The sequence below is a fragment of the Haemaphysalis longicornis genome, unplaced genomic scaffold (genome assembly GCF_048455015.1).
Source record: "Haemaphysalis longicornis isolate Haplotype H1 unplaced genomic scaffold, Haemaphysalis longicornis Haplotype H1 scaffold_1, whole genome shotgun sequence".
Classification (NCBI taxonomy): Eukaryota; Metazoa; Arthropoda; class Arachnida; order Ixodida; family Ixodidae; genus Haemaphysalis; species Haemaphysalis longicornis.
The window spans coordinates 266,764,111-266,788,556 of NW_027526203.1; the positions used below are offsets into that span (position 1 = coordinate 266,764,111).

Consider the following 24,446-nt stretch of genomic DNA (forward strand, 5'->3'; position numbering starts at 1 on the left):
TTTTATCAATTGTCCTAGACCTTCGAAAGTTAGATTCTACTGAACAACACGAACGTTCTTAATTATTCTGTTTCCGCTACCCTTTGGTTCACAATTACGTCTACCCTACATCTTTATGGCCTCTAACGAGCGTGGCATTGGACGGTCCGGTGGTGTAGGTTCTGCCACCCATACATTTCATCACTTCGCCACGATTTCGCAGCTTTTTGCCAACAAAGCATGGTTGATTCATGGAAGTGCACCATTAGTCAGTCGGGAGCTTGCCAAGTCACCCTCACTAGTTTCTGCTGTCACGTGCCAAGTTTAAACTATTACTTGCACCGCTGTGATCTGGCCCCTTCGCCACTCTGCACATTTTGCAACGAATCATGGGGTACAATGTTTTTCCCCCTCTCCTGCCAATGGCACTCCTCCATACGACGGAAATACTTGGAAGGTACGTTCAATCAGTTGGCCCACCCACTGTCCGTTCAGAAAATCTTTCAGGGCGAAGGTGCTAAGTTTTTGCCACTGGGACCTTAGCCGCGCGGTATACTTATTCATTTCGGAATTAGGCAGTATCCCATGTTAGCCGCCATGTGGCCCTGCCGGGTTGCCCTCTCGAGTTTTTGTCCACTGCCTCTCTTCCCACTGCCTCGCCTGCACTACCTTCTCTTTCCGTAATATTTCTTGCCTGCTCTTTACGGCTATGTTTCCCTTTTTCATTCATCTCTTTCCCTTTTTTCGAATTTACTGCTGTTTTATACCTCCTCCCGCCGTATACCATTTTCTCGTAGTGATGATGATGATAATAACTTTATTTTGCCCCATATTTTTAAACAGTGGAGCTGTTGTTACTGGCCATAATTCCTGCGTTCAAAAAAAAAAAAAAAAAAAAAAAAACCTCCCCGGGTACATACCCACTTAGGGAGATTGGCCAAGATTACCCCCCCCCCCCCCCCCTTAAAAAAAAAAAAGACTCCAGCGTTCGCCGTAATCCTGGCAACACTTGCTCGGAACGAGAAAGACACGTCATAGCGTACGCCCATCGTTCGCTCGTCCTCGTGTCGTCGTGCGCATGCGCTCGGTACCGTCGAAGAGCCCTCGCGCGCTCCAGCGTCTAAAAGACGTACACCATGCTTGGGAGAGGTCACCGCGGCCGCCGCATTCTCTAGAAGACATTATGGATAATTGGAGACAAGGCTACGAGTGCGCTCCACTCCTTCGCGAGACGACTTGCAGGTCCCGCCACCGCTGCCTCGAGTCGACGACGAAAAGCTGGTGGAAATCTACAATGCTTAGGATGACTTTGCATCCACCTAGAGTGAACTAGAATTCTAGTTCACTCTAATCCACCACTCGCCGCGAAGAAGCCGACGACCTCTTCGATGCATATGACGACGATTGCTAGCAACGCAGCTATGCAAATAAACACAATGATACTGAAACTTAACTATGTGTCCGCCAACGCTCACCTACAACAGCTCCGCCATTCAAGTTTTGTGCGTGAGTGCAAGCTTCCATGAATTTTTTATTTCAGTTCACATTTCCTCACTTTTGTTCCCCTAGGCGCCTACTTTTAATGCATTTCGGTATATATGCATAAATACCTAGTATGGTTTCTCTCGGTAAGCGCCATTTCCTTGTCCAATCCCCCTCCCTGAGTGGGTATGAGCCATTTTTCTGGCCCCCACCACCACCCCACCATCGGCGGCGCGTGGGCGCTGACACCACGTTCCACTTCTAGCCGCCATACTGGTGGTACCAGAAGCCCTGCTCAGAGGAAAATACACAGTACCGGTCTGTCTCCGACTATGAATCGCTCCGGACGTACAATGCATAAAAGAAGCGAGGGCAGCAGTCGTGGAGCCAGACGTAAACATGTAAGTCGTTGCTACAGCAGAATCCAGTTGGTACGTCCCCGATTATTACGTTTCTCCGACGGTGACGTTGCGAAAGATGTGAGTAGCACGTCTGTGTCCTCCTCCGTCCTATTTGGTCCTGTTTTGTTTTTAGCGCTCTTTTTTTAGACGTTTTGAAAGCTTGCTCTTGGTCCCACTGTATTTTTGCTTCAGTATTTGTGTTCGGGTACTACCTTTTATTTGATATTAGCTTACAAATACAGTTTTCTGTAAAGTTTTTGGATAAAGCTTGCTATAAAAACGGTAAATAATGCTCTTTAAAACCTTAGGGCAACGATGCCCTCCTATTTCACCGAAATTAAGGCTTAAAATAAGATATTTGTCTGACGCCAGCCCGGTATCTTATGCAGACCAAAAGGAAAAGTGTAGTGTACTTATTGTTTCTCTTCAAGAAATGTAACAACCACAGTTATGTTACATATAATACCTAGCGATAGATTGTGCTCGAAGCACACGCTATGCTGCAACCTAAGAAGCTAAGAGACACACATTCTCTTTAGTTAAACATTTTGTCAGACAGGTCATTTAATTTTGGCGGCTTCCAAAGCGGCGAAACATCCGGTTCCGGCTCTGGAAAAACTCAGTCGTTCACGGCGCCACCACCGTATCGCAGCGGGCTCCTGTTGGTTCATTCATCGTTCAATATCTGTGATTCATTTACTTTCCGTAGGTTACTACCATGGCTGCTACGCCGGTTGACATGGAGCTGAAAAAGGTGGGAAAAAAAGTGCATTCTTTCGTAAATTGGCGCCTCTGCCTGAAGTGTTGCTGAGCTCGATGACAGCGCAGTAAGCATGCCGTGAAGCTAAGCCCACTCAACGGTGGTCGGTTGCTGTTGATCATACAAAAGGCTATGATCGTGTGCGCACATGGAGCGTGTCGCAACCATGTGTCATTCGCAGGCTTTTCAAGAGCTGCAGATGAAGATGGTCGACACAACGCGGCGTCTGCGGCTAGCCGACGTCCAGATCGAGAACCTCAAGAAGGGTGTCAAGCACGCCTACTGCACCGCCGAGGTCCTGTCGGAGGCCCCACCATCCACGAAAATGTACGAGTCTGTTGGAAGAATGTAGGTGTACCTTTCTTTCGTATATTTTCGGAACGCTGCTTTTGTGAACTGAATGCTCGCTGTGCCCACTTTAGTGGATTTCGAGTGGAGTACTACCCTATGCACATACATTTCTGAAATGGATTCTACCACAGGCAGCCTGATGCACTAACATGAAGCAGCTAACATGAGGTGTACTGTGAGTGAGGCGCCGGTGCGGTGGTCAGAGGAATTGCTTCTAGGTTAGTTGAATGCTTGTAAAGTGGAATGGCTGGGAAAATGAGACTGCTGATTTGGTGGTTCTGATAACGTGTGGACTTGGCACCGGCCAAGCCCATCTCACTCACAAAGAAAAACGTGGGCCCTTAAAATATGACTCGACAATTTACCAGGTTTTATTATATGCAGAGTATTTGGTGATCAAAAGGTAAAATCATTTTTTCAGGGTCTTGCGAACACGTACCATTTCATCAAAGAATAATTTGAAGGGAAAGTTCAATTGTACTATCGCGGATTTGTAGCTTTTAAGTGTTTTTGTTAACTTTAACCAATGACATTTAGTAGCTTGTTTTAAGCTTGTGTTCATGCACATGGGCTTTTGGTGTACCGCGTAACTGCTGCTGTGCCAGCTTCCACAATGCAAAAGAAAGTGGTGGTATTGGATTGGCTCACAACAACAAAGCCAATTCACTGGGTGCAGAGGCTGTTCAAGGAGTTTTGCAGGCAGAAGTGGAACTCTAGTACCTTGTGCAGGAAAGCAAAGAAATGCAAACAGTGAAGTGCACATACTGCACTGCAGGCTTCACTATCTAGCTGCCGGGTCTAGAAGCTCTGCATGTGTTTGGCTTTCTCAGTGAGAATATGGCCTCCTGTTACATTGAAGGCCTGCCCAATGGAGCACCACTGCATATTTTAGTTGCACCTTTCCGCACTGGTGTGCAGCCAAGCAGAACGCGAATTTCTGTTCATGATGGGCATCTAGTAAAATATATTTGTTTTGTTTTTGCACAGGTTTCACAGACTGAGCTGCACAAATACACATTTGTATTTGAAGGGGAAAGGAGAACCAACTGTAACCTCCGAGCTTAATTTACGCTGCTCTTTTAAATGCCCGTGCATTGGCATTGGCATTGCGGCAGGCATGCACTACTATTATCGATAATGACTGCTAGATTGCCAAGGTAGTACCACAAGCATTATGGACCTTGTGAGATTCGAAGAGTTAGGTCCACCTCTTGCTTCTTGCTTGGCTGTGCAGCAGTGCTAAAATGGTCAACTGGATAAATGTACAGGCAGCCACAAAATAAAACGGACCAAGCGAGCGGTGCGCGAAAACTATCGGCGCAACACCTTCGGGTCCAACCCGCCGCGGTGGCTCAGTGGCTAAGGCGTTGCGCTGCTGAGCACGAGGTCGCGGGTTCGATTCCCGGCCACGGCGGCCGCTTTTCTGATGGAGGCGAAAAGCAAAAACGCCCGTGTGTACGAGATTTCGGCACACGATAAAGATCCCCAGGTGGTCAAAATTAATCCGGAGCCCTCCACTACGGCGCGCCTCATCGCCTGCGTTGCGTCGGCGCGTTAAACCCTACAATCAATCAATCAACCTTCGGGTCCAGCGCCTGCGGTCAAGATAGTTGAGTGTGCACATGCGAGTCCTTCTCTATATAGTCACTGCATGTCAGTTTTCTTAATTGCGGCGGCAGCGCCTTGTTTCTGAGGAATAAGAGATCTGGCAATCCCTTGTGCCACACGCCGGGCGAGCTGCACGATTCTTTTATAGCGGCCAGCAGCCTGCAGCATGGGCTGCTAAATAGTTTGGGCGCAGCCTCAAGATAATATGTCCGGCAGGAGCTCGGTTATTATCGTTTTGTTGGCTTTACAGTAGATGCTCGGTTATTATCGTTTTGTTGGCTGTACAGTAGATGTTCGGTTATCATCGTTTTGTTGGCTTTACAGTAGATGCTCGGTTATTATCGTTTTGTTGGCTGTACAGTAGATGCTCGGTTATTATCGTTTTGTTGGCTGTACAGTAGATGATCGGTTATTATCGTTTTGTTGGCTTTACAGTAGATGCTCGGTTATTATCGTTTTGTTGGCTCTACAGTAGATTGGCATAGGGCAACTCAACGATAAAGCTTCAGGCATGACTGAATGTTTGCCAGTTAGTATGCAGTGGAAGAGACAGATATCAAGCATTACTGCGCCATTTCTCATTATTCTAAGTTGGCTTCCCTTGCCAATTGTTGCACATTTAGTCACATTATTATACCCATTAAACTTTTGCCAATTATGCATTTTTGTGCAGATGCAGGGCGTTACACAGTTGGTGGTGTGGAGTACTGGGCAAAGAATGCTTACCGATTAAAAGAGCGCTTGGCAAGCATGGTTGTCTTGGAGCTCTGCAGTACTACAGCTTCAGCGCATGCCGCACACTGCCATGAATCGTGCCGCTCTCTCGTCTGGCCGTGAAAACTGCCGCTGGGTGCTGCTTTCGAGACAAACGAAGCATTGCGGCAGAAATGTACAAAATTGATATGCACTGACTACCAAAGCACCCGCATGCATGGGTGTTGGCAGGATTTAGTCTTGAGGGGGACAAACCCATTGTATTGGGGGGGAAAAGGGAAAGAGTGAGGGGGTGGGCTAATTGTTCTGGAGTGGCTTGAGGAAGGGGCGGGGGGGGGGGGGCAAGTACACCTTTTGCACCCCCTGCCGGCGCCCATGCCAGCATGTTCACTCAGTTATCTTGACAGCAGGTGCTGGGCTGGGAGGTGTTGCTTTGATAGTTCTTGCACTCCGCTCGCATGGTCCGTTTTATTTTGCGGCCGCCAGTACAGTGCTGCTTCACTGAGCAGGCGTCCAATCTAAAGGCAGGCCAAACCCTCAGACGAGGGAAAAATAATTGTGCATAAAAAAAAAAGGCTTCAACTTTTACAGTTTCATCAGCTGACAACAGAGTTTGTTTGACTGAGCTCCTGCCAGGCATCACTGCTCAACATTGCAGCAGCAGGCTCCAGTAGTTCACCATATCTAAAAATAAAGTTGTTTTCCACTTATACAGATTTATAAACCAGCAGTGCAAATGATTCTGGTCATAAGACAATTCCTCAAAATGAAAGCAACAAAGATTGCACACATAAGGGGTGGGTTTAGTTTTGGGAGGAGTCTGGTACTTAAGTGCGATTCTTGCCATCTGCTCCTAAAGAGAACTTTTTGCCTGAGAGTTTCCTTTACTGCATGCACTGAGAGTAATTTTATTTCGTTAGGACGATGCTGCTGGCTGCTGAATTTTTTAAATGATTGACTGGGATGATGCTTGGGCCCGATGATTTGGCCTTCTCACTGTCCTGACTTGTGCCTTCCAACATTTCCTTTTTGTTGTTACAGGACATTCATAATCTGGTGAGGTAGTGCGTTTTGATGAATAAATGCATGAGAAGGAAGTTGCTTCCAGTTTTTTTATTTGGCACTGATGAAAGGTTATCTTGTTGCGGAGATTTAAGACATTTCCATCAGTTCTGCCTGAGAGATGCCCTGGTGGTGGTTGGTCTTTATATGACGTGTTGTGACATCTGAACTCGGAAAACCTACTGCTAATCAATGCCCGGCTCAAGGATTCTTTGAAAGCCTCTTTAAGTGTTACAGTTTCTGCGGCTGTTCTGGCCAAAAGAAAACTGAATGTTATGCACAAGTGGTCTTTTATGTCCTTCGCCATCATAAAATCAGTGTGGATTGGGACAGGAGCCAAAAAAAAAAAAAAATAATGCACTGATCAAACGGACCTTTTCGACTGATGCGACTTGGCCAAGTGAGGTAGGGGGAAAGGGTAGTACGTGCACGTGACAAATGTCAGCCTTTGTGGAAAAATTCCATTATTTTTGAGCCCCCCCTATAGATACAGTAATCCCTCGTTATAACGAAGTCAGTGGGACGGCAAAAAAATTTCGTTATAAGCGGTATTTTGAATTATGCGACCACTAGAGAAAACTAAGGTACTTGAGCTTTTAATTGCGCCACAACTGTGAGGAATCAAAACACAATGTATTCAGTGAAGCAAAACTTTATTCAGGAGCAAAAAAGGCAGTGAGCTTCGGCTGTTTCATGTTGTTGCCGGGCGCGAGCAACTCCCTCTACATTTGACCAAGCAGGGGCCTCGCAGACTTCAGAGCGAATGAGGAGGGGAAGGCAGTGGCCACTTTTATAGGGGGGGGGGGGGCAGGGGCATCACGGAATGGTACGAGAGTTTCGCGCTGGAAAGCGCCGCAAATTCCATGGCTTGAATCTGAGGTTGTGTTTGTTGATCTCAAAAAACAATTAACCGTTCATTTTGGGTACCCAGGACAATCATGAAAACCGACCGGTTTTGCACTAGGGGCTTTGCATGATTACTGGACAATTTTTTCTCGAGGTGTGCAGCCGTGAAGTTTGCAAAACGAGTTTTTTGGTGCCCCGCTTTCGGCAACCTTTCTAATTCTACGCTTTGAGTGTCAGTCTTCGCACACCATCGCGTCCACGCCATCGACGAATGTCGAGGAACAAAATTCAATCACCCTACTACATATTTGGATCGTTTGTCTTAAGTCGGATGGCGCAAATCGAGCATGACCGGCTCGAGAAACTCGTTGGGGAAACACCAGCTTGCGCTGACCTGCCATGTTGACAGCCTGACTCGCCGCTGGGTCGCCACCATTCGGTGACGCCTCCGCTCCCCACTTTGTTCTAAGCGGGTCCAGCTCTTCGTGTGCTTCAAGTAATGCGGCCTAAAATACATGCGCTTGGGTTGGGACCAGACAATATTTTGAATAAGGTGATATTTCGAGTAAAGCGATTTCGTTATAATGAGGGATTACTGTATGTATGTATGTGTACGCCTAAGTTTTGCCCTAAGATATTATAAATGCATTGTTGTGATGCCCCCAGCATTGTGTAGCCATGTCTCTAGAGGATGCAAGCCCTGTCAATTTTTGCTGGCGACAGCCAGTTATAGTGTCTTCAGTCTGAGGGATCACGATGCTGTCTGTGGTTAAACATCACATGACCACAAGGAGGGTGCACGGGCTAGCGTGGGCAGCGCGCCATAGTCGGCTGCAGGTGTCAAAGGAAATCATTATGGATGATTCACCCCAATGAAGGGTTTTGCTCACTAGAAGAGGCGCTTGAGTGAAAGCAAATGTGCTGAGGCCAAGCAACAAAGCTGGACAAAGTAGGCATAAGTGCAACATTTTATTTCACTGACCATCAAAGGATGCTAGGCATCAATGAATAAGCACACCCAGTGGTGCACACATTTCTGTGAGAGACTAAAATAGTCGCATAGTCTTGCAAAACTGTGCAGTCATGAAGCGCTGGACCTTGCACACGCTTGAATTTTAAATAAATGTGATGTAAAGAAAAACTGTGTTATATTTGCCGGGGCCCGTTTGGAAAGTAGAGTGAGGAATCCTCAGGTATTTTTTTTCTTCTTTCTGGCACTAGCCCCCACATGCCAAAAATGCTCCACCTTGGTGCTAGATAGCTCGACCCCCATTAAAGAATAAAAATCTCAGAAAACTTTGCGGGCCATTGCTAAGTAATGTTATAAAAACGTAGTCCTTATAGCATAACAAAACAAACATTTTTGCATGGTTGCTTGCACTGACCGGTTAAATTTTGACTGTAATGCTAGACTTGGTGCATTGTTTACTGCAGGTTCATTGCCACTGATTCTGAGGACATTATGAAGACTTTGGATGAAAAGATCAAGACCTGCAATGAAAAAATCAAGAGTCTTGAGGTAAGTATTGGGAAGCTGACTTTTCAGTCACAAAGCAGACAGAAAAATAGCTAGGAATGTATGGACTAAAGAAAACTTGTACTAAACTGTACTGCAATGTCTTGGTTAGCTGTTTTGTATTTTTTTTATTTTAACTTCTTAACCGTTTGTGTTTATCACATGTTTGAGTTTCATATGGCGTGATAACCTTTCACCAATTAGTGGGTGTTGGAACCTGTATCGAATGCTTTCGAAATGTGTTGTAGTGGATGAGTGTCGGGCATAAGTACCCTCTCCCATGTCAAATGTCTTATATACATGCAAATCATACTTGCCAAATCTTCCAAACTCTCCATAAAATGTACAACTTTGGGCTTGCATTGTGATTTTACAAATCTTGGCTGAATATCTTCAGTATATAGTGTGTCATCAAAATATTTTTTATTAGTGTTCCTTCTGGCAATACTTTGCAGCATGAAGCACTGAAAGTTTACCGGTTATAACATCCATGACAGTGTATGTTTTATTCTCTTGGGGGTTGTTTTCTTGTGCATTGGTTTTGTCTGCCATCTTCTTGGGGGTTTAAGCCTTGAGTGTAAAATTACCGATAGTGTCCAAAGTTTGCACCTAGTCTAGATTCCCTTGGCTCTGTAAGTACCACTCGGCACACTAGGGCTGCACACGTGAAAAGTCACGTGTGTCGAGTGACATAATAAAGTGTCACTCAAGATTGTAACCAGCATTGCTAATGAAAGCGCTTGCAGAATACCTCCCAAAATGCTACGTCTAACATGGCCAGTGTAGATGCCTTGGCTGCTTTCAGTGGCTTAAAATTGCATGGTGGCATAGGAGAAGCAAAGGGACAGTTTGCACCATTCTAGAAGGGAAGCCTCGGAATGTGGCTGTTTGGCTTTATTCTGTATTTTAAAACCAGGGATAAAACTTGGCACGAAACCGCCCCAGGTGGTTTGTGTTAAGTGTTGCGAAACACAAGTGCTTCTGAAATTGTGAAAAAAATTTTACAAAAGCGGATAAGCACTCTTTATAATGTGGTGAATGCGAGAGCATGAGTGTCCAGTTGCCAAACTTGTCCTGATTGTCAGGCATTAGTGTCCAATTTATTGTCGGATGTGCCCTTTCATCGTTACCATCATCATTTCTGTTAGTGGCTTTTTCGTCTTAGTTCTGTTACCATGGCTTGGGATATACCTGCATTCACATCGCCAAGCAAAGGGGACATTTAGAGGGAACGCACTTTACTATTAGCCTAATTGGTACTTCTGCAGTTAGGAGGATCAAACTACTCATGTAAGCTTCAATAGATTGAAGCACCTCAGCGCAGCCACGGGGTCCATATTTAGTCGGCTAATATCAGTGAGCTCCGGTAGTGTTAAGGATGTGTGCTCGTCTCGTATTCCGAAGGCCTTGGGCTTGATACCCACCTGGCCCAAATTTTCCCTATCTTCTTTTCAGTTGAATCACTTTACTTTCTTTGCAAAAGCTTCTCCGAAAATTGGCATCAATCTAAGCATGATTTGTCCACAGGTGTTTTTGTTCTTTGAGCCATCCACCATTTTGTGTGTCCTTTCTTGGCCTTAAGAGCTGCTGAGTTAACCTATGCTTTTGCATCAATAGACGCTTTTCAAAATGGCCCGAGCGCTAGCGGAGGAGCAGTAAGCCATTCCAGCAACACTGTGCATGACCATTATGAAAAAAACGAAAACAGCGAAAAGGCCAAATGCAGAGCAGCTGACTTCTTCCTCGGGGCAACATGAGCATGCGCTTCCCATAAATTTGTTTTCCCATAACTGGGTGGGAAAATAACCTTTCTGCTCTTCCTTTATTTGAAGAGCAACTTTCATTCGATGAGGTGGTCAACTGACAGACCTTACGGGACCTGTAATTTTGGCGTGGAATACCGTCGTCTGGGATGACAAACACCACCAAACGAATGCAGGATTTGTTACTAAGAATGAATAGCCTTACCGCTGCCTATTTGTTTTGTCGTCGAGTTCTAGTTATGTTTATTCGATGCGCCCTTCGATGGCTTGCTGCTGGCTGCTGGCTGCTATTCGATGGCTGGCTGCTATGAATGGACTACGAGGGGCCCATTCTTTGCTGAGCACTCACTTTGCGACTGTTTAAACTTTCTAAACTATTTGCGGAAAGGATGAAAGCATACATAAAGACAATGCTCTGGTCTCCACGAAATGTTCCGAACAAACTTTCGTTGCCTTTCAGACAGTAAAATATTGTCCCTCGTCTTTCTTGATTGTTGCGATCCACCTTTTTTTTGTCTATATGTCAGTTGGAAACTCGTAATAGGGCACATAGACATCAGTTATGCAAGTTATAAATGTGATGCATCTTCCACCTGTATCACATAAGCAGTACATTTTGTGCATTGTGTTAGGGGGTTCGTACTTACCTCGATATTTATAGAAAAGCTGGATTCTAATTCAGTTCAAGTACAGCGTGGTCGCTGCATGGTATGTTAACACTACGAGAGAACGGAATTCGCATAATGTAAGGACAAAAGTAAAGTCCTAGACCAAATTCCCGATCTATATACTGCTATTGACATGTCAAAACAAGCAGAGCAAAACACGCCTGCAGGCTCGAATTTTTGGCTGCTGCGACACAACTCTCCTGCCTGAATGTTTGTGTCAAAACTTTGGAAGTCATGATCCGCATGCGAAACAGTACCACAGAACAGTTCTCCAAAAAACAAACAAAAAAAAAAAAGAAAGAAAGAAGAAAAGACGAGCGCATTTGCTGTTCACAGATGTCGAAACATCCATCAGCGCGAGCAGAACGAAGCACGAATGCAGGCTCAAATTCGCCTGCACTGAAACTACTCTGCTGCCTAAATGTCCGGCGCTAATAACGGTGGCAGTTGTGACCGGTACAAGAAATGCAGCCCTCAAGACAGTGTATAAAAAAGTCGCATTGCCCGGGAGATTGCCAAACTAAAACGGGAGATGCTAAAGGTGCGCATCGTATGCACCTTTCGCCCAGCATCACTACACGTAGACGTACCGCTTGCAAAGAGGTACGCAGCAGTGCATGGGCATCGTGCCTTATAATGCTACCAGAGCACTAGCAGTACTTACAAAATAATCAAAAATATCTCTTTATGGGGCTGTAGAATGGTGAAGTGATTGGCCAAAACGCGTAACGGCAACGGCGTTCCTGTGCGATGCTTCCTTTATCATGGCGTCGTCGCGTTAACCACCAGTGTTGCCACCGCTGAGTGTTCAATGTGGCCCGCCTTTTGGACAGCCATTAGGTGATAGGGAACATAGCAGAAGATGCTGTCGCACCTATTTTTTTAGGAACGGTGCAAATTCATGGTTGTGAGAGAAAAGGGCGCATGCTGGCTTTGTTCTGGTGGCCTATAAAAGATGAAACACAGGTCACTGGCCAAGTCAAAAGTAAAAATGACGTTTCAGGAACACCACAGCTCTTTTGTTCATAGTGCCTTTGAATCTTTGGGCTTATGCTAGGTTAGAAAATATCTAGGAACAGCCTAAGCATCACTTATGCACAGAGGGAGTGCAAAGAGCAGTGTGCATACAGGCATGGACATCCACAGAAGTTTTCTGGAAGGGGGGGGGGGGGGGGGGCAATTTTTTAGCGGTGTGGTCAAACTAAAAAAAGTCTGAAAGTCCAAGGGGAGAAGTAGGCCCCCCTCCCTCTGGACACACATGCATACAGGGCATTCGGACACTCGTTGTGAATGGGGGCCTGCATGCCGTGCAATGCCCCGCTCAGTACTGCCGCACCATCACATCCTTTGCTGCACACAAGCGCAGAGCCCAGTCTGAGTCTAAAAAACTCATCTGGGAGTGTGCAAGCTAAGCTTGAGGCTGTGGCATCTTCGACAGCTACAAAGTAAGTCTTCTCAAGTCGTCATGCTGCCAGGCTCGATTTATCGCACACACAAGGAGAATTGCTCCATCTTGCCAGTGTAGCTGTGTCATCCACTAATGTTGCATCAGCGAGCGCAGCAAAAATCTGCTGTCACTGTTCCATCTGGAGTAAGATTTTCTATTATTGAAATAACTTCGTTCCATATGGAAGGGCTTGTATAGAGGTCATTGCATCCAGCAGTGGGTATTTAGCCAAAATGCCATAACCTCCATTTGTTTGCTAGCAAATTAACATCCTCCTAAAATTGCCGTCGTTTTTGCCTGGTTCCTTCGGCTTGAAGTGCCCAGAATCCTCATTTCCCCTGAGGGCAAGGTCTTGGTCGGCCACTCAGTATGCCAGTTTCTGCAATTACATGCAGCTTTGCTTTGTTACCGGTGTGCTTTTCACTGACTGCTTGCTTAGCCGCATGTGTATGCTGTCCACCTTGCCCCTCATAACATCGAGGAAAAGTTGGGTGTCAACAATTGCTCTTCGCTGTATTCAGCTACACAGTGATCGTCAAAAGTTTCTATAGCATTTTTCCATTTCATAAATGGGGCTGTCACAAGGCCCTTGCAAATCCTTGGAAACTTTTCCAGTTCCCTTTTGTGCTGAGCACGAGGTCGCGGGTTCGATTCCCGGCCGCGGCGGCCACTTTTCTGATGGAGGCGAAAAGCAAAAACGCCCGTGTGTACGAGATTTCGGCGCACGATAAAGATCCCCAGGTGGTCAAAATTAATCCGGAGCCCTCCACTACGGCGCGCCTCATCGCCTGCGTTGCGTCGGCGCGTTAAACCCCACAATCAATCAAATCAGTTCCCTTTTGGTGGGGAAAAAGGATGCATGTGTTACAGAATACTCCTTTGCGAAGTTCTGAAAATGCAAGCCAGTAGTACAGCGCTGCAGTCAGTGGTGCTGGAACTTGCTCCTTTTGCCGTCTTTTGGCACCGAAGCCTTCTTTGAACTCATAATTGAAAGGGGTGCCCTCGATTTAGAATGCACTGAACTTTGATCTCCTCACGGATGTCCTTGCAGTTAATAAACATTCCAGTGTCGTTTTCGCTAAGCACGGTGGCCATTTGTGTGTCATCAGTTTGATATATAGGAGGCCTTTCTGCATGCCTGAACTGGGTTGCAAGCTCTTTGCTGGCAGAGGGCATGGCTTCTATAGTTGTAAGTCTGTGTTGTGCATTATTTGAAATAATTTCCTCAGCAATATGTAGCTTTTGCACAATTTTATTTATCTAGCGAGATGGTACTGTATATTCAAAACTTCGTATGAAAGAAACATGAATGGGGTATATTTAGAAGGGTATATAGAAGGGTATAGAAGGGTATATAGAAGGTATAGAAGGGTATAGAAGGGGAATAGAAGGGTATATTTGTTTGACATGTTCATACCGAACCAATGACACAAGCAAAAATTTCTTCATAGCATACTGGCAGCAAGGGCACATCAGTCGGTCAGTCATTAAATTCCCCTTTAATGGATTAGATCCGAACCTCGGATGTGATAGGTTACGGCTGCCTGAAAGAGTTGTCATTCGGGGCAACGACTGCGTGAGGATTTTTCGGCTCATTTACGCGAACGCCAAACCAATGGCTACATTATAGCCTGAACTAGATTTTAATTGAAAATTAACATTTTTGCAAAGTGTTCTTAAAACTGATACAGCCAAATTTGAGTTGGAAAAAAGTGGGTTTAAAAATGTTTTTTTTTTTTGGAGGTTACAACCGTATCCTCAAGACAAATTAAATGTGTACAGTAACGTAATTGACTTACCTAGTTGGTATTCCATTATGTACAGTTCAGCGCAGAAATAGACATGGACCTGAAAAGACACAACGCAAGGGCGCTTGTGTTGTGCCTTTCTAGTCCCTGTCTATTTTTGCGCTGAACTGTACACAAATGTGTACAATTTGGGCTCAAAGCCATACAAGTCCCATCGCATGGATGTGCACACTGCTGCCCACATTGCCATCTGAAAGTGCGAACGATGATACAAAGCAGCGTCACCAGGCTAGCTACGGCCAAAAACACATTTTTCATTTCTGCGAATTAAGAGTCTTGTAATATCAAGAGACTTCTGTGTTTTTACAGCGTGACACCCCCCCCCTTCCCCCCCCCCCCCTTGCTTAGAGAAAAATATGGAAGACTACTACGGCCAAAGCTGCCGATACGAAACTGAGTGCCAGCCGGCCCTTTACATTCCATTCTATTCCTCCCTTCCTGCCTCCCTGACTATGACAGCATAGACACGATATATGATCATGCATCAATTGCTTAGCCATGCATTTTGCTGTATGCATTTGTGCACATGCCACAGAAAGGCACTAATATGTGTGGACGCAAACAAAACACAGTGCACATGTTTGGACCTTCTTTGAAATATGAAAAGAGTTTAATCAGCGGCATGTATACGCACATATAAAAACTGTCTTAACTTGGGCTTATTGACAACCCTTGTCGCTTTGTGGCCCTGGAGTCATTGCTCATCATTTACTTGCGATAAAAGTAGAGTACATTTAAGTCAGCATGAGTGACTTGAGAGTAAGAAAAGAAAGTTGGAGTTGGCCTAGCTGTGGAGACAACATGATGGCTAGTGAAGAATTTTGGAAAAGTTTGCTCTGGTGTCATTGGGCAGGTTTCAACATGCAGCACAGAAGTGCACCTACAGGAAGGAGAGCAGTGCCTTTTGATTATTTTTGAGCATTTTGACACGAAAGCGTTAGGAGCTCGTAGAGCAGAAAAGCCAGCACCGGTTGCTGGGTCAGGACGAATGATGGAGGAGTGGAAATTTTCCATCGATAACAAATTCTACTGAGTGGCACTGCTATGCTGACTTTGCCGCCAGTAGGGAGCATGTGGGCGATGGATGCAGTGCTGTCTTCCACTGTGGGGCACTTGTCTCAGTTGTCTTCTACGAGTGCGGCGTAAAACCAGGGTGCAGAAAGCACTTTTTGTGCTGGGTGAACTAGCACAGCAATCAGCAGCACGACCAACTTCTGCGAAAGCTTTTTTAAGGAATGCAGTCGCTAGCCATGAGATATTATGGGAATTTGGAAGACGCTTACTGCACGAGTGCTATACAAGATATAGTCATCTAAGCTGCTTGAAATGGTAAAACTAAATAAAAATTTAAACTGGCTATACATTATATACTTTATATTTCCACCCGTAGCATTGCTGGATTATGGTCTGGAGCGCTAGGTATATTGTTTGCGAGTTCGAGTCCCCGATAGTGCATGTTTTTTTTCTCTTTTAATTGAATTACGTGTTTTTGGGCAATGTTTTCTATACTGAATTCACCATTTTTTTGCTGTAATGTTCACTGCTCCTCGAGTGAGTTCGCAGAATACGTGAATACTGACACGGATGCGCTGGCAAGTTCTCGTTGGCATGGTATTGCCATAAGCACCAACTGCATGCGGGCACAGTCCCGAATAAGTCGACCCTTGGCCTGGTGCGAACACGCCTCTTACGATACAGGCACGAGCCAGGCATGAGCCAGGCATGAGCCAGGCAAGCTCCAAAGATGGGGGAAAAGCGCATCGCATTTGAGCATCTGCAGTGATGCAGAGGGCGGTCATCCACTGTGTAGGCCTGGGCTAGTGATTGTTAAAGGAGTACTGACACGAAATTTCAAGGCTGAGATAACTATGTAAAACGCTTCCTTTTTATCAGGAAATATCTCCCAGCAAGTTTCAACAGCAACCGTTCAGCGAAACATATTTAAAATCCATTTTAATCTTCGCCCGCACGAGAAAGCCCAGAGCGGGCCGACGTGACATCATCTGCTACGTGCCCCAAACTGCCGACGTCGGGGCTCCCGTGACGAAGCCGACGCGCTGGCTGTGGTTGGCGCGCGCTGCTCGGGCGTGTGTACACGTCATGGTTTTGGGACTGACGTCATGCTGCCCGGCCCTGTGGGGACGGCGAAAACCTCGGCCGGTCTGGGCGCGCGCGTGCGCTCGCTCGCGCGCGCTTCCAGAGAGGCAGCGATACGGCAAGAATGGTGACGTCATGTTATACATGCTGTCATGGCGGCCGCTCAGCGTTTTTCAGTCGAAACCGAAACTGGCACGAATAAACGACGCCGTAAATGAATGTTTACGCTGCGCTCGACCGTCTAATCTGTCATTCTATGATTAGTGGGCTGGTAGGCACGCATAGCAGCGAAAAAAACGTAACATAAAAATTTCGTGTCAGTACTCCTTTAAGATTCCAAGCCGTGCTGGTAGGCTTATCTGACTCATTTTACAGCCGACAGCAAGGCAGAAGCGCGGTATGCCGATTACTGAGATATCGAGAATGCCCATCCAGTGATAACGTCAGATTCCAAGCACGTTGTTTCACAGAACTGAAACCGAAACTGGTTTGAATTCGAATTTAGGACATCGTCCAATCACGTAGCACCTTGTATTGACATCACTGCTGTTAGTTGGTGTGGCCGCCGCCAAGTGCGCATGGTAGTATTTCTTCTTTCAGGCCTTATAAAATAAATACCACCTTATTGCCTGGATAAACGATGAAAAGCCACTCTACACAGTGGAAGCAAAAACAGGAGCTTGACAAATTCACTTCAGTGTCCCTAAATTTAAGGCGAAGCTGAAGCATCTTCCAGATTTTCCTGTTGTACTTGTGTTTTGTTTTTAGAAGTTAGAAGAAAAAAGGGAATGGTATAAAGGGGAGATCTCGGGTCATTGCTCGAACAAGAGCAGGCTTTGGACCAACCCAGTTATTGCAGGCAGAGAGATTTTCTTTTTAACTTCTCTGCCACTTTTTGTTTCATGTGTACACATCTTTTTTCCCCAGGAAAAAAAAGAAGGAATAGTGAAAGCTTGAGGTCTGAAGGAGGGGTTCACGCCTGGATACCCTGCTGGACAATACCTTTCTTGTAAACAGGATGGAGGGGTTTCATGTATATATATTTTTTTCTGGTTTATGCCCATCCTATTTTCAAAAGCGAAATGTATTAGACAAAGAGTAACAAAAAGGAGAGGTGCCAGTGCTTGCGTGGGCTCACTTTTCAGAGCCTGGTACGACACGCTGCACCCGAATCGACACGAGAGAGATAACGGCTGGCGTGTGGAACATATTGTGTGGCATTCCTGGACGGTGTCCTTTAATGCTTGCTGTTAAATCTTATAATCATCATTGCGGCACCGATTCAATTATCGTCATCGATGCCCGTCATTACTCGTGAGCAGCTCTCCCTCGAGCTGCTTCGTCTTTCTCAATCTGCCATCTTGTAAATAGAACCACAATCGCATCACCGGGACGTTGTGGCCCTCGGTCTCTCCTCTTATTTTATACTTGCGTTTTGTGGATTGCGGCTGGTCCAGTGCCAACAGCCGTCGCATGTGGTCAGCATTTGAACTCCATAGTCTCCCTAGCCACTCTAGGCACTGCTCAGATGTCATCCAGCCGTTCCGAGAAGCAGTGATGCAAACGTTTTGTAAAACAAAATGGATTGACTAAGCACGGGACCCCGTGATAGCAACAGTGCACATTTTTCTGCACTCTCGAGCAGAATTTTGTCTTCACCCAGTATAGAAAGGCTCATGAAGGGTCTTGTTGGAGTTTTTCCAAGCGGCGCTTTCAAAATAATGAATACCAGTAGCTTTGGCCGGAGGCACAAGCTGCTAAAGTAGCCGTGAAGCTGCGCCAGGCACAGACGGTGTTGACAGGCAGAACTATGCTGGCTCTGGCAAAGTGTGTGAGGTTAAGTGGATGCTGTTTTCATCCATCTGGTGAGAGTCCATTATCTCAACTTTCTTTTGCACCATGTGAGAATGCATGGCCAACAATAATGAAACGTCTCAACAGTCCAAATACAATCTAGTCAAAGCGAAAGTGACCGATTGCTGCGTTCTGTTTTTTGCGTGCAGCCTCCACGTGTTTTTCATTGGAATATGTAATGGTACAAAAAAAAATCATTGTACCAGGGAATGAAACAAAATATGCCAGAGAAGGGGACGCTTGATTGGTCGGTGGGGAAAATACAAAGCTTGTAATGGGAGGAGGGCGCACGCTTGGTATTTTACGGTAGTAGTGCAAAACATAAAGCTTTCATTGCGGGAAGGAAACTGGAAGTGTTTAAACTTGTTTAAAACTGTCATACTAATAGTATTTATGACCAGCAGCACACATCCAGAAATGTTTGCGATGGCCACAGAACTGCTCAGAGCCAAAAAGTAACTTTACTGACGGAAAGCTGTTGATGTGTTCAGCGAATATGACTTGATACCACATTCAAAACTAAAATCCAACAATTGAATGTAGCCTTCCAATTCGTTGTTGATTTTTTAATCACAAAAACCAAGGGTTGATGGGCCGTAATTATAGGCAGTGAGCTTGTGAATGGTGTCCACTCCGCATTTCGCTTTTTCGCTTCGGTTAGCAGCATATTTATGTTGTTCCAGTTTCAGTCTACAAATGAAAACAAGACTCGTGCTGGAAGAACATTTGCTGAGGTAACCCCTAGATGGCTTTAAAGACTTTTAAGCAACTCAAATGCGGTGGTTTATGGTATCAAAATTGATCATCAGTTACATAGGTGCGGTATGGAAACAGTTAAACGAGAGAGTATGCCATGGCACATGTTGTGTGATGTCTCTCAACAAGAGAATTCCATTTTGGAGTTATAATATTGTTTGGTTAAGTGTGATTACTGTCTAACTAAGCGCACTTCAAAGAGAATTCACAAAATTGTGGTCGTTGCTGACTGGTTTCAGAGCAACAAGACGTACCTGGAGAAGAGCCTGAAGGAATCCGAAGACAACCTTAGGGAGATGATCGTCCAGAAGCAGAGCACACACTGATGTGAAACTGAGTTATGTACTTAACACGTTGCATCTAGTTCTTAATTTATACGGCACCAAGTGTGTGTCGCCACATCTGGACTTGTGTGAACCGGGAGTGCTGAAGACGATGCAGCAGGTTGCTTGGAGCAGTCGTCCATGCGAGTATGAGGCTAGTCGCAGACTGATGTAGCCTATGTTTTTAGAGCATCCTGCTCATTTCGGGTTTTTGTACACGGTTTTCATGTGAAACAGCATTTTAACTCTGGAACATGATTTGTTGGGAAGAACACATGGAGGATCCTGTGGCCATGTCTGCAATTTAGCCAAGAAACTTTACATTCATCACTTGTATGCTGGTGTGAAAGTTGTTGCCTTTTTAGAAAATAAAGGAGTAATGTCAAACTTCAGTGGGCTCAGTCTTATCTCATTGCATTTGATTTCAAATGCAAGATGGAGGCATTAAACTGTTGGGGCTCTAAATCGTTCTGCAAAAGCTGCTGATTGCAGTTTGTACCCTATATCATCTGTGCTAAATATTTTAGTATTTTGGCCTATGAGCAATAAATAAAATTATTTCTGCTAAAATGTGAACCGTGTAAATGGCAAGCAGAACTGTTGCAGTCTTGCTTTGTTCTTGTTTGAGATATTCGTCTGAGATTTTCTTGGTAAAGCTTGAGCTGTCACGAGGCATCAGCTGTGGTTTTATTGTGGCACTGAAATTGGCGCATGGTAGGTCTGTTACAGCACATGAGCTGCTCTCACACAGGTTCTCGTATGGTAAGAGGCATTTGTGGATTGAAAATCCAGTAATCAAGGCAAAAAATTTAGAGCCATTTCATCGCTCTGAACATGGAAGGCCGGCAAAGCTGGGCAAGTCTGAGGAGTGCACTAAACAAAACGCATTTGTTTGTAATTTGCGATTGAGGCTACTTCCTAGCCAACTGGCTGAATGAAACTTGGAAAGACTAGTGTATATTCTAGCAGACAAACATGGGGCAGTCTATTTCTCTCTACTATCGTAGTAGGCATGTTACTTTCACACACCAAACTGAACCGGTTGGCCACGGCAGACAGCACTTGGGTCCCATTGGGTCGTGAGACGTCGACGTTGAAATCTCCCACCAGCGCAACGGGCATGTCATTGTTTTTGTTGTTTATTGAATCAAAGGGAAATGGGTAGGGAAGAATGCGCTGCGGGTATTATTGCACCCAGTCATGGTGTACACGTGCATGCAACGTGGTGCGGGGTAGGGGAGTATAGCGGGGGGAGAGAATAGGTGAGGTAGAAAGCCGGCAGGACCACCATAGTGAGAGTCGTCACTTGTAGGGAGGGGAGCGCAGCTCACATGCTGAAGCACAGAACACTTTTTGGTAAGTGTTCAGTGCTTCCACACAGCGCATGAAACGTGGCTGCGCGTACATGCACCCCCACCTGTGCAGGCATAAACGGGTAACCGGTGACGTGCGAGTGCTGAGATGTAAAATACACTGGCCAAAATGTTGCTTAAGAAGCCCTCCAAGCTTGGCGGGAAAAACACTGCCTGAAATGTCACACCAGGAGCTCTTCAAGAAGAGCAAAAAAAATGGCTCTTGGGTGCACTTATGCTAAAGCTTTATGCATAACTGGATATGTTAACATCCACGAACAATTTTTTTTTCCGGAACCTAGCGATAGTTGACTTCGCTGTAAAAAGTGTCTTTTAATTGGTGGTTAGAGAACAAAAGATGTTGGGAGCAATGTTTCTGCATTTTGGTGGTGTGAGCAAAAACGTTAAAAGTTGCATTGCTTGCCAAGGGCTAATTTCTCACTGTGGCACCGATGATGCAAACACAGAATTTAGAAACAGCATGAAATCCAATTACAGAGGCCAAAGCAGTAGATGCTAGTACACAAGTGTACAAAACTATTTTGAAGCTTAATTATTGTATGTCTAAGGGAGTAGGCAAGACAACTAATAATAGAGAGATATGCACGAAGCCAAGCTACGATTGTGCAGTGTCACAGGTCACCACAGCAGTTTTGGTCCAGCACCTCATTTTGGCATCCAGCCATTTTGTAGTCTCTTCTTCTGCACTTATTAACTGACTGCTTTTGTTCCACCCTGCACTCTGCGCTCATAGGAGCCTCTCCTAAGTGTGGCCCTAGACCACATACTAGCACAGAGTGCTGATTGGGTTGACTGGCATTGGTCTTATAGAAGCAAAGTTGGACTCGAAATTATTGAGTGTGCGTGGCAGCAATGTGCGCTTTGCATGTGAAATGGTTGTGTGGAATGTCAGTGAAGGGAAACATTATGGGACCATCTGAAGCACATTCGTTGTAGGTGCACAAGCACCGCTCATTTAACTCATTTGTAGCATGAAGCAGTCGCAAGTGGATATTGCTTGTTCTCTTTAACTGTGTGCACCAGACTTGGCATAAATTCCTGCTTATAAGGCCTTGTCCGATACACTCCTGTGGATATGTCACACTGTGCTAGGCTTCAGAGCGCACATATTTATTCTGGCTGACCCTATTACTGCGTGTGCACTACAAGGAAGTATGATAAATTGAGCATAAACTGTGTCAGCCAACCAAACTCATTTTAAGGCTGGGAAAGAATATAAGCAGCCATACAAGAGTGGCCACAAGTGTGTGCCATGTGGAAAGAGGTGAGCTTGTGCGAGGGAAGGATGGAGACTGCAAGCTCTGTTGAAGGATGTAGTGAAAAAACAGTTGCAGGGGACATCTACGTTTATGTCGTAAGATGTAAGACGCGGTAGCGTTACCTCGTCATCAAGAAGGAGCTTCGAACAGAGTTGCGGCATTCGCCATTCATGCCGTCCAAGTGCTGAAGTTTACCCTAACGAAACTAAGAACAATGGCTTTATGTGGGAGAAGGAGCTTCACTGTGCAGAAGCGGTGATTGACGAAACCACGTATCCTTTCTGTCTTTCGCGCAGCAGTGTCATTTTCAGCAAGCCTGCCGGCCCGCCGCCTTCTCATTTCAACATTCGATTTTAAGCAACTACGCCCGATTACAGCTTCAGACGCGAGCTCTTTTTTGGGTGCGCAGACGTACTTCTTGGTTGACGGGGACACTGTATTCCATGGTCGCTTCAAGAGCACGGCTGATACCAGACAGTCAGCTTTTACGGAAAGTCTCTGAATGATCCCAGAAACAGTGTCACGTCAACAGTGGCTCATCTGCGCATGCACCAACGATGGGAGGACGAACTTACTGCGCAGACGCGACGCTTCATGAACCAGGTATCCTTTCTCTGCCATAGGCCCATAGCATCTGCCGTAGCATCGTTGCCCTCCTTCCCACCTGCCAGTTAACCTTAGCATCTGGCTGCCTCAGTCGTAGTTTCCGCTTGGCAGTGGTGACGTATTTTTGTGGACACCTGATGAGCGCGGCTGATAGCGGACGGCTAGCGGGCATGACAAAATCGAGAAATGAGCCTAATAACGCTATCGCGTTAAAGTTGCATGGTGCAAGTTACGGGGTGCTGGCAGATATATTTGAAGGCTTTGTTTGTCGTGCAGTGGACATAAGTGGGCTGGTGATGATGATGGTAATAGTCTGTGCAAGAAACGCAGTGTCATTCTGAGTTTTGAACTTGAAGCTTCGCGCATTTGATTCGTCGTCCAGTCTACTGTCAGCAGCCAGGCTGGACGGCATGAGCTCTGATTTTGTGCTGTCTCCGAAAGGTTCCAAGCATTAGTAGAAACTTTACAACCCAAAAGCTTTGTATGCTATAGTCATTTCTTTTTTTTTTTTCTGTGAGAGATTGTGCTACGGCATAAGAAAAAGTTTTCATAGGTGCAATACTGCACCCGTAACGCACAAAATCCAAGAAACCGATGCTGGGGCCCCCATATCCAGCGCTTGACATCTGGGGTTCTCTCAGGATGGAGCCCAGGTGTGCCTCAGAGGTGTTGCGTTCGGGCGTCTCTAAGACCTGGGCAAGTCCAGAGCAAGTGTTCAACGTCAGCTTCTGACGCAGGAAGCACACAGAAGGGGCAAATGTCCGCAAACGGCGCGTGATAACGGGCAGGCAAAGTGTGGTTAGCTGCTGGGGATAACGCCACCCTAACCCGAAGCCTCCGCAGCACGACCTCCTCCCAACGAGCGAGCCCACTGGGGAGGTCAGTTCCACGCGGTGGAAGTAAAGCACGTGTGGTGCGACGGAGGGTTTCCTTTTCCACCAGCAGTTCTATGGTAGATACTGGAAGTGGTAGTGGCCGTGGGAGGTCTCTGTGGCAGGCGCGATCCGCCGCTGTGGGCAGGAAGAAGGTTTCGGCGAATCCACAAAACGCGGACAGGGCATGGATAACTGTCCATAATTTCGTGAATGCGTGCGGCCAGGCTTGTACAACGCGCAACGTGACGCAAATCCCGAGTCGCTGCCGTTGAGTCAGCATATAAAGTTCCAGCTTGTCTTCACTTGTCGTTGTCGATGCAAGCGCTTGCAGGCCATCCCGAATGGCAGTAAGTTCTACTAGCAGGTTTGGGAGTGCATGGTGTGACTCGTACGCGCAGCTTTGGTTTAGGGCAGGGTAAGAGGGACACGTCAAGGCCGTGTTGACGAAGCAGTCGTATGCCCCGGCGTCCACAAAAGCCTGGACAACCAGTGCGGTTGTGTCTCAGGCGCCCAGTCAGGGACTTGAAGGATGGCATCTGGAGACTGGTGAAGGCCCGAGGTACGGACGTGTAGCCTTTTAAATCCTTTTAAAAATTAGAGGCTTGTTGTCCGTCACCTGATGGTGCAGCCAGGGTGGCCTTGCGGTGGAAAAGGCTGGCATCGTATTCGGCGGCTGGCCCATGCTGCCTCTGGAACTGGTCCACGTTTCAGCAGGCGTGCAGAACGACGCTGATGAATGAGTTCATCTAGCGTGTTTAGCTGGGCTTCTGCTTGGAGCTGTCGTAGTTGCATATATGCCAAGTGCAAGCTTGTATGACTGATTCGGTTAATCCATGGCTGAGACTACCGAAGCCTATTTGCTTGCTGGTAGTTTTACATGTAGTTGCTGCTATACCAC

The 24,446-nt window shown here is 46.1% G+C and overlaps 1 protein-coding gene across 1 annotated transcript; it reads left to right on the forward strand.

Moving 5' to 3' along the window:
* The first annotated feature begins 2,461 nt into the window (after nucleotides 1–2,461).
* Pfdn1 (prefoldin subunit 1) lies at nucleotides 2,462–19,698 on the forward strand. Its single transcript, XM_077677088.1, has 4 exons — nucleotides 2,462–2,616; nucleotides 2,804–2,970; nucleotides 8,638–8,722; nucleotides 19,352–19,698. The coding sequence occupies exons 1-4, from the start codon at nucleotides 2,581–2,583 to the stop codon at nucleotides 19,436–19,438; spliced, it is 375 nt and encodes a 124-aa protein (XP_077533214.1). The 5' UTR covers nucleotides 2,462–2,580; the 3' UTR covers nucleotides 19,439–19,698.
* Nucleotides 19,699–24,446: the final 4,748 nt, after the last annotated feature.

Coding starts and splice junctions, on each gene's coding strand:
- Pfdn1 (XM_077677088.1), top strand. CDS start 2,581: ATGGCTGCTACGCCGGTTGACATGGAGCTGAAAAAG. Junction 2,971..8,637: donor TACGAGTCTGTTGGAAGAAT/GTAGGTGTACCT, acceptor TGTTTACTGCAG/GTTCATTGCCACTGATTCTG. Junction 8,723..19,351: donor AAAAAATCAAGAGTCTTGAG/GTAAGTATTGGG, acceptor GACTGGTTTCAG/AGCAACAAGACGTACCTGGA.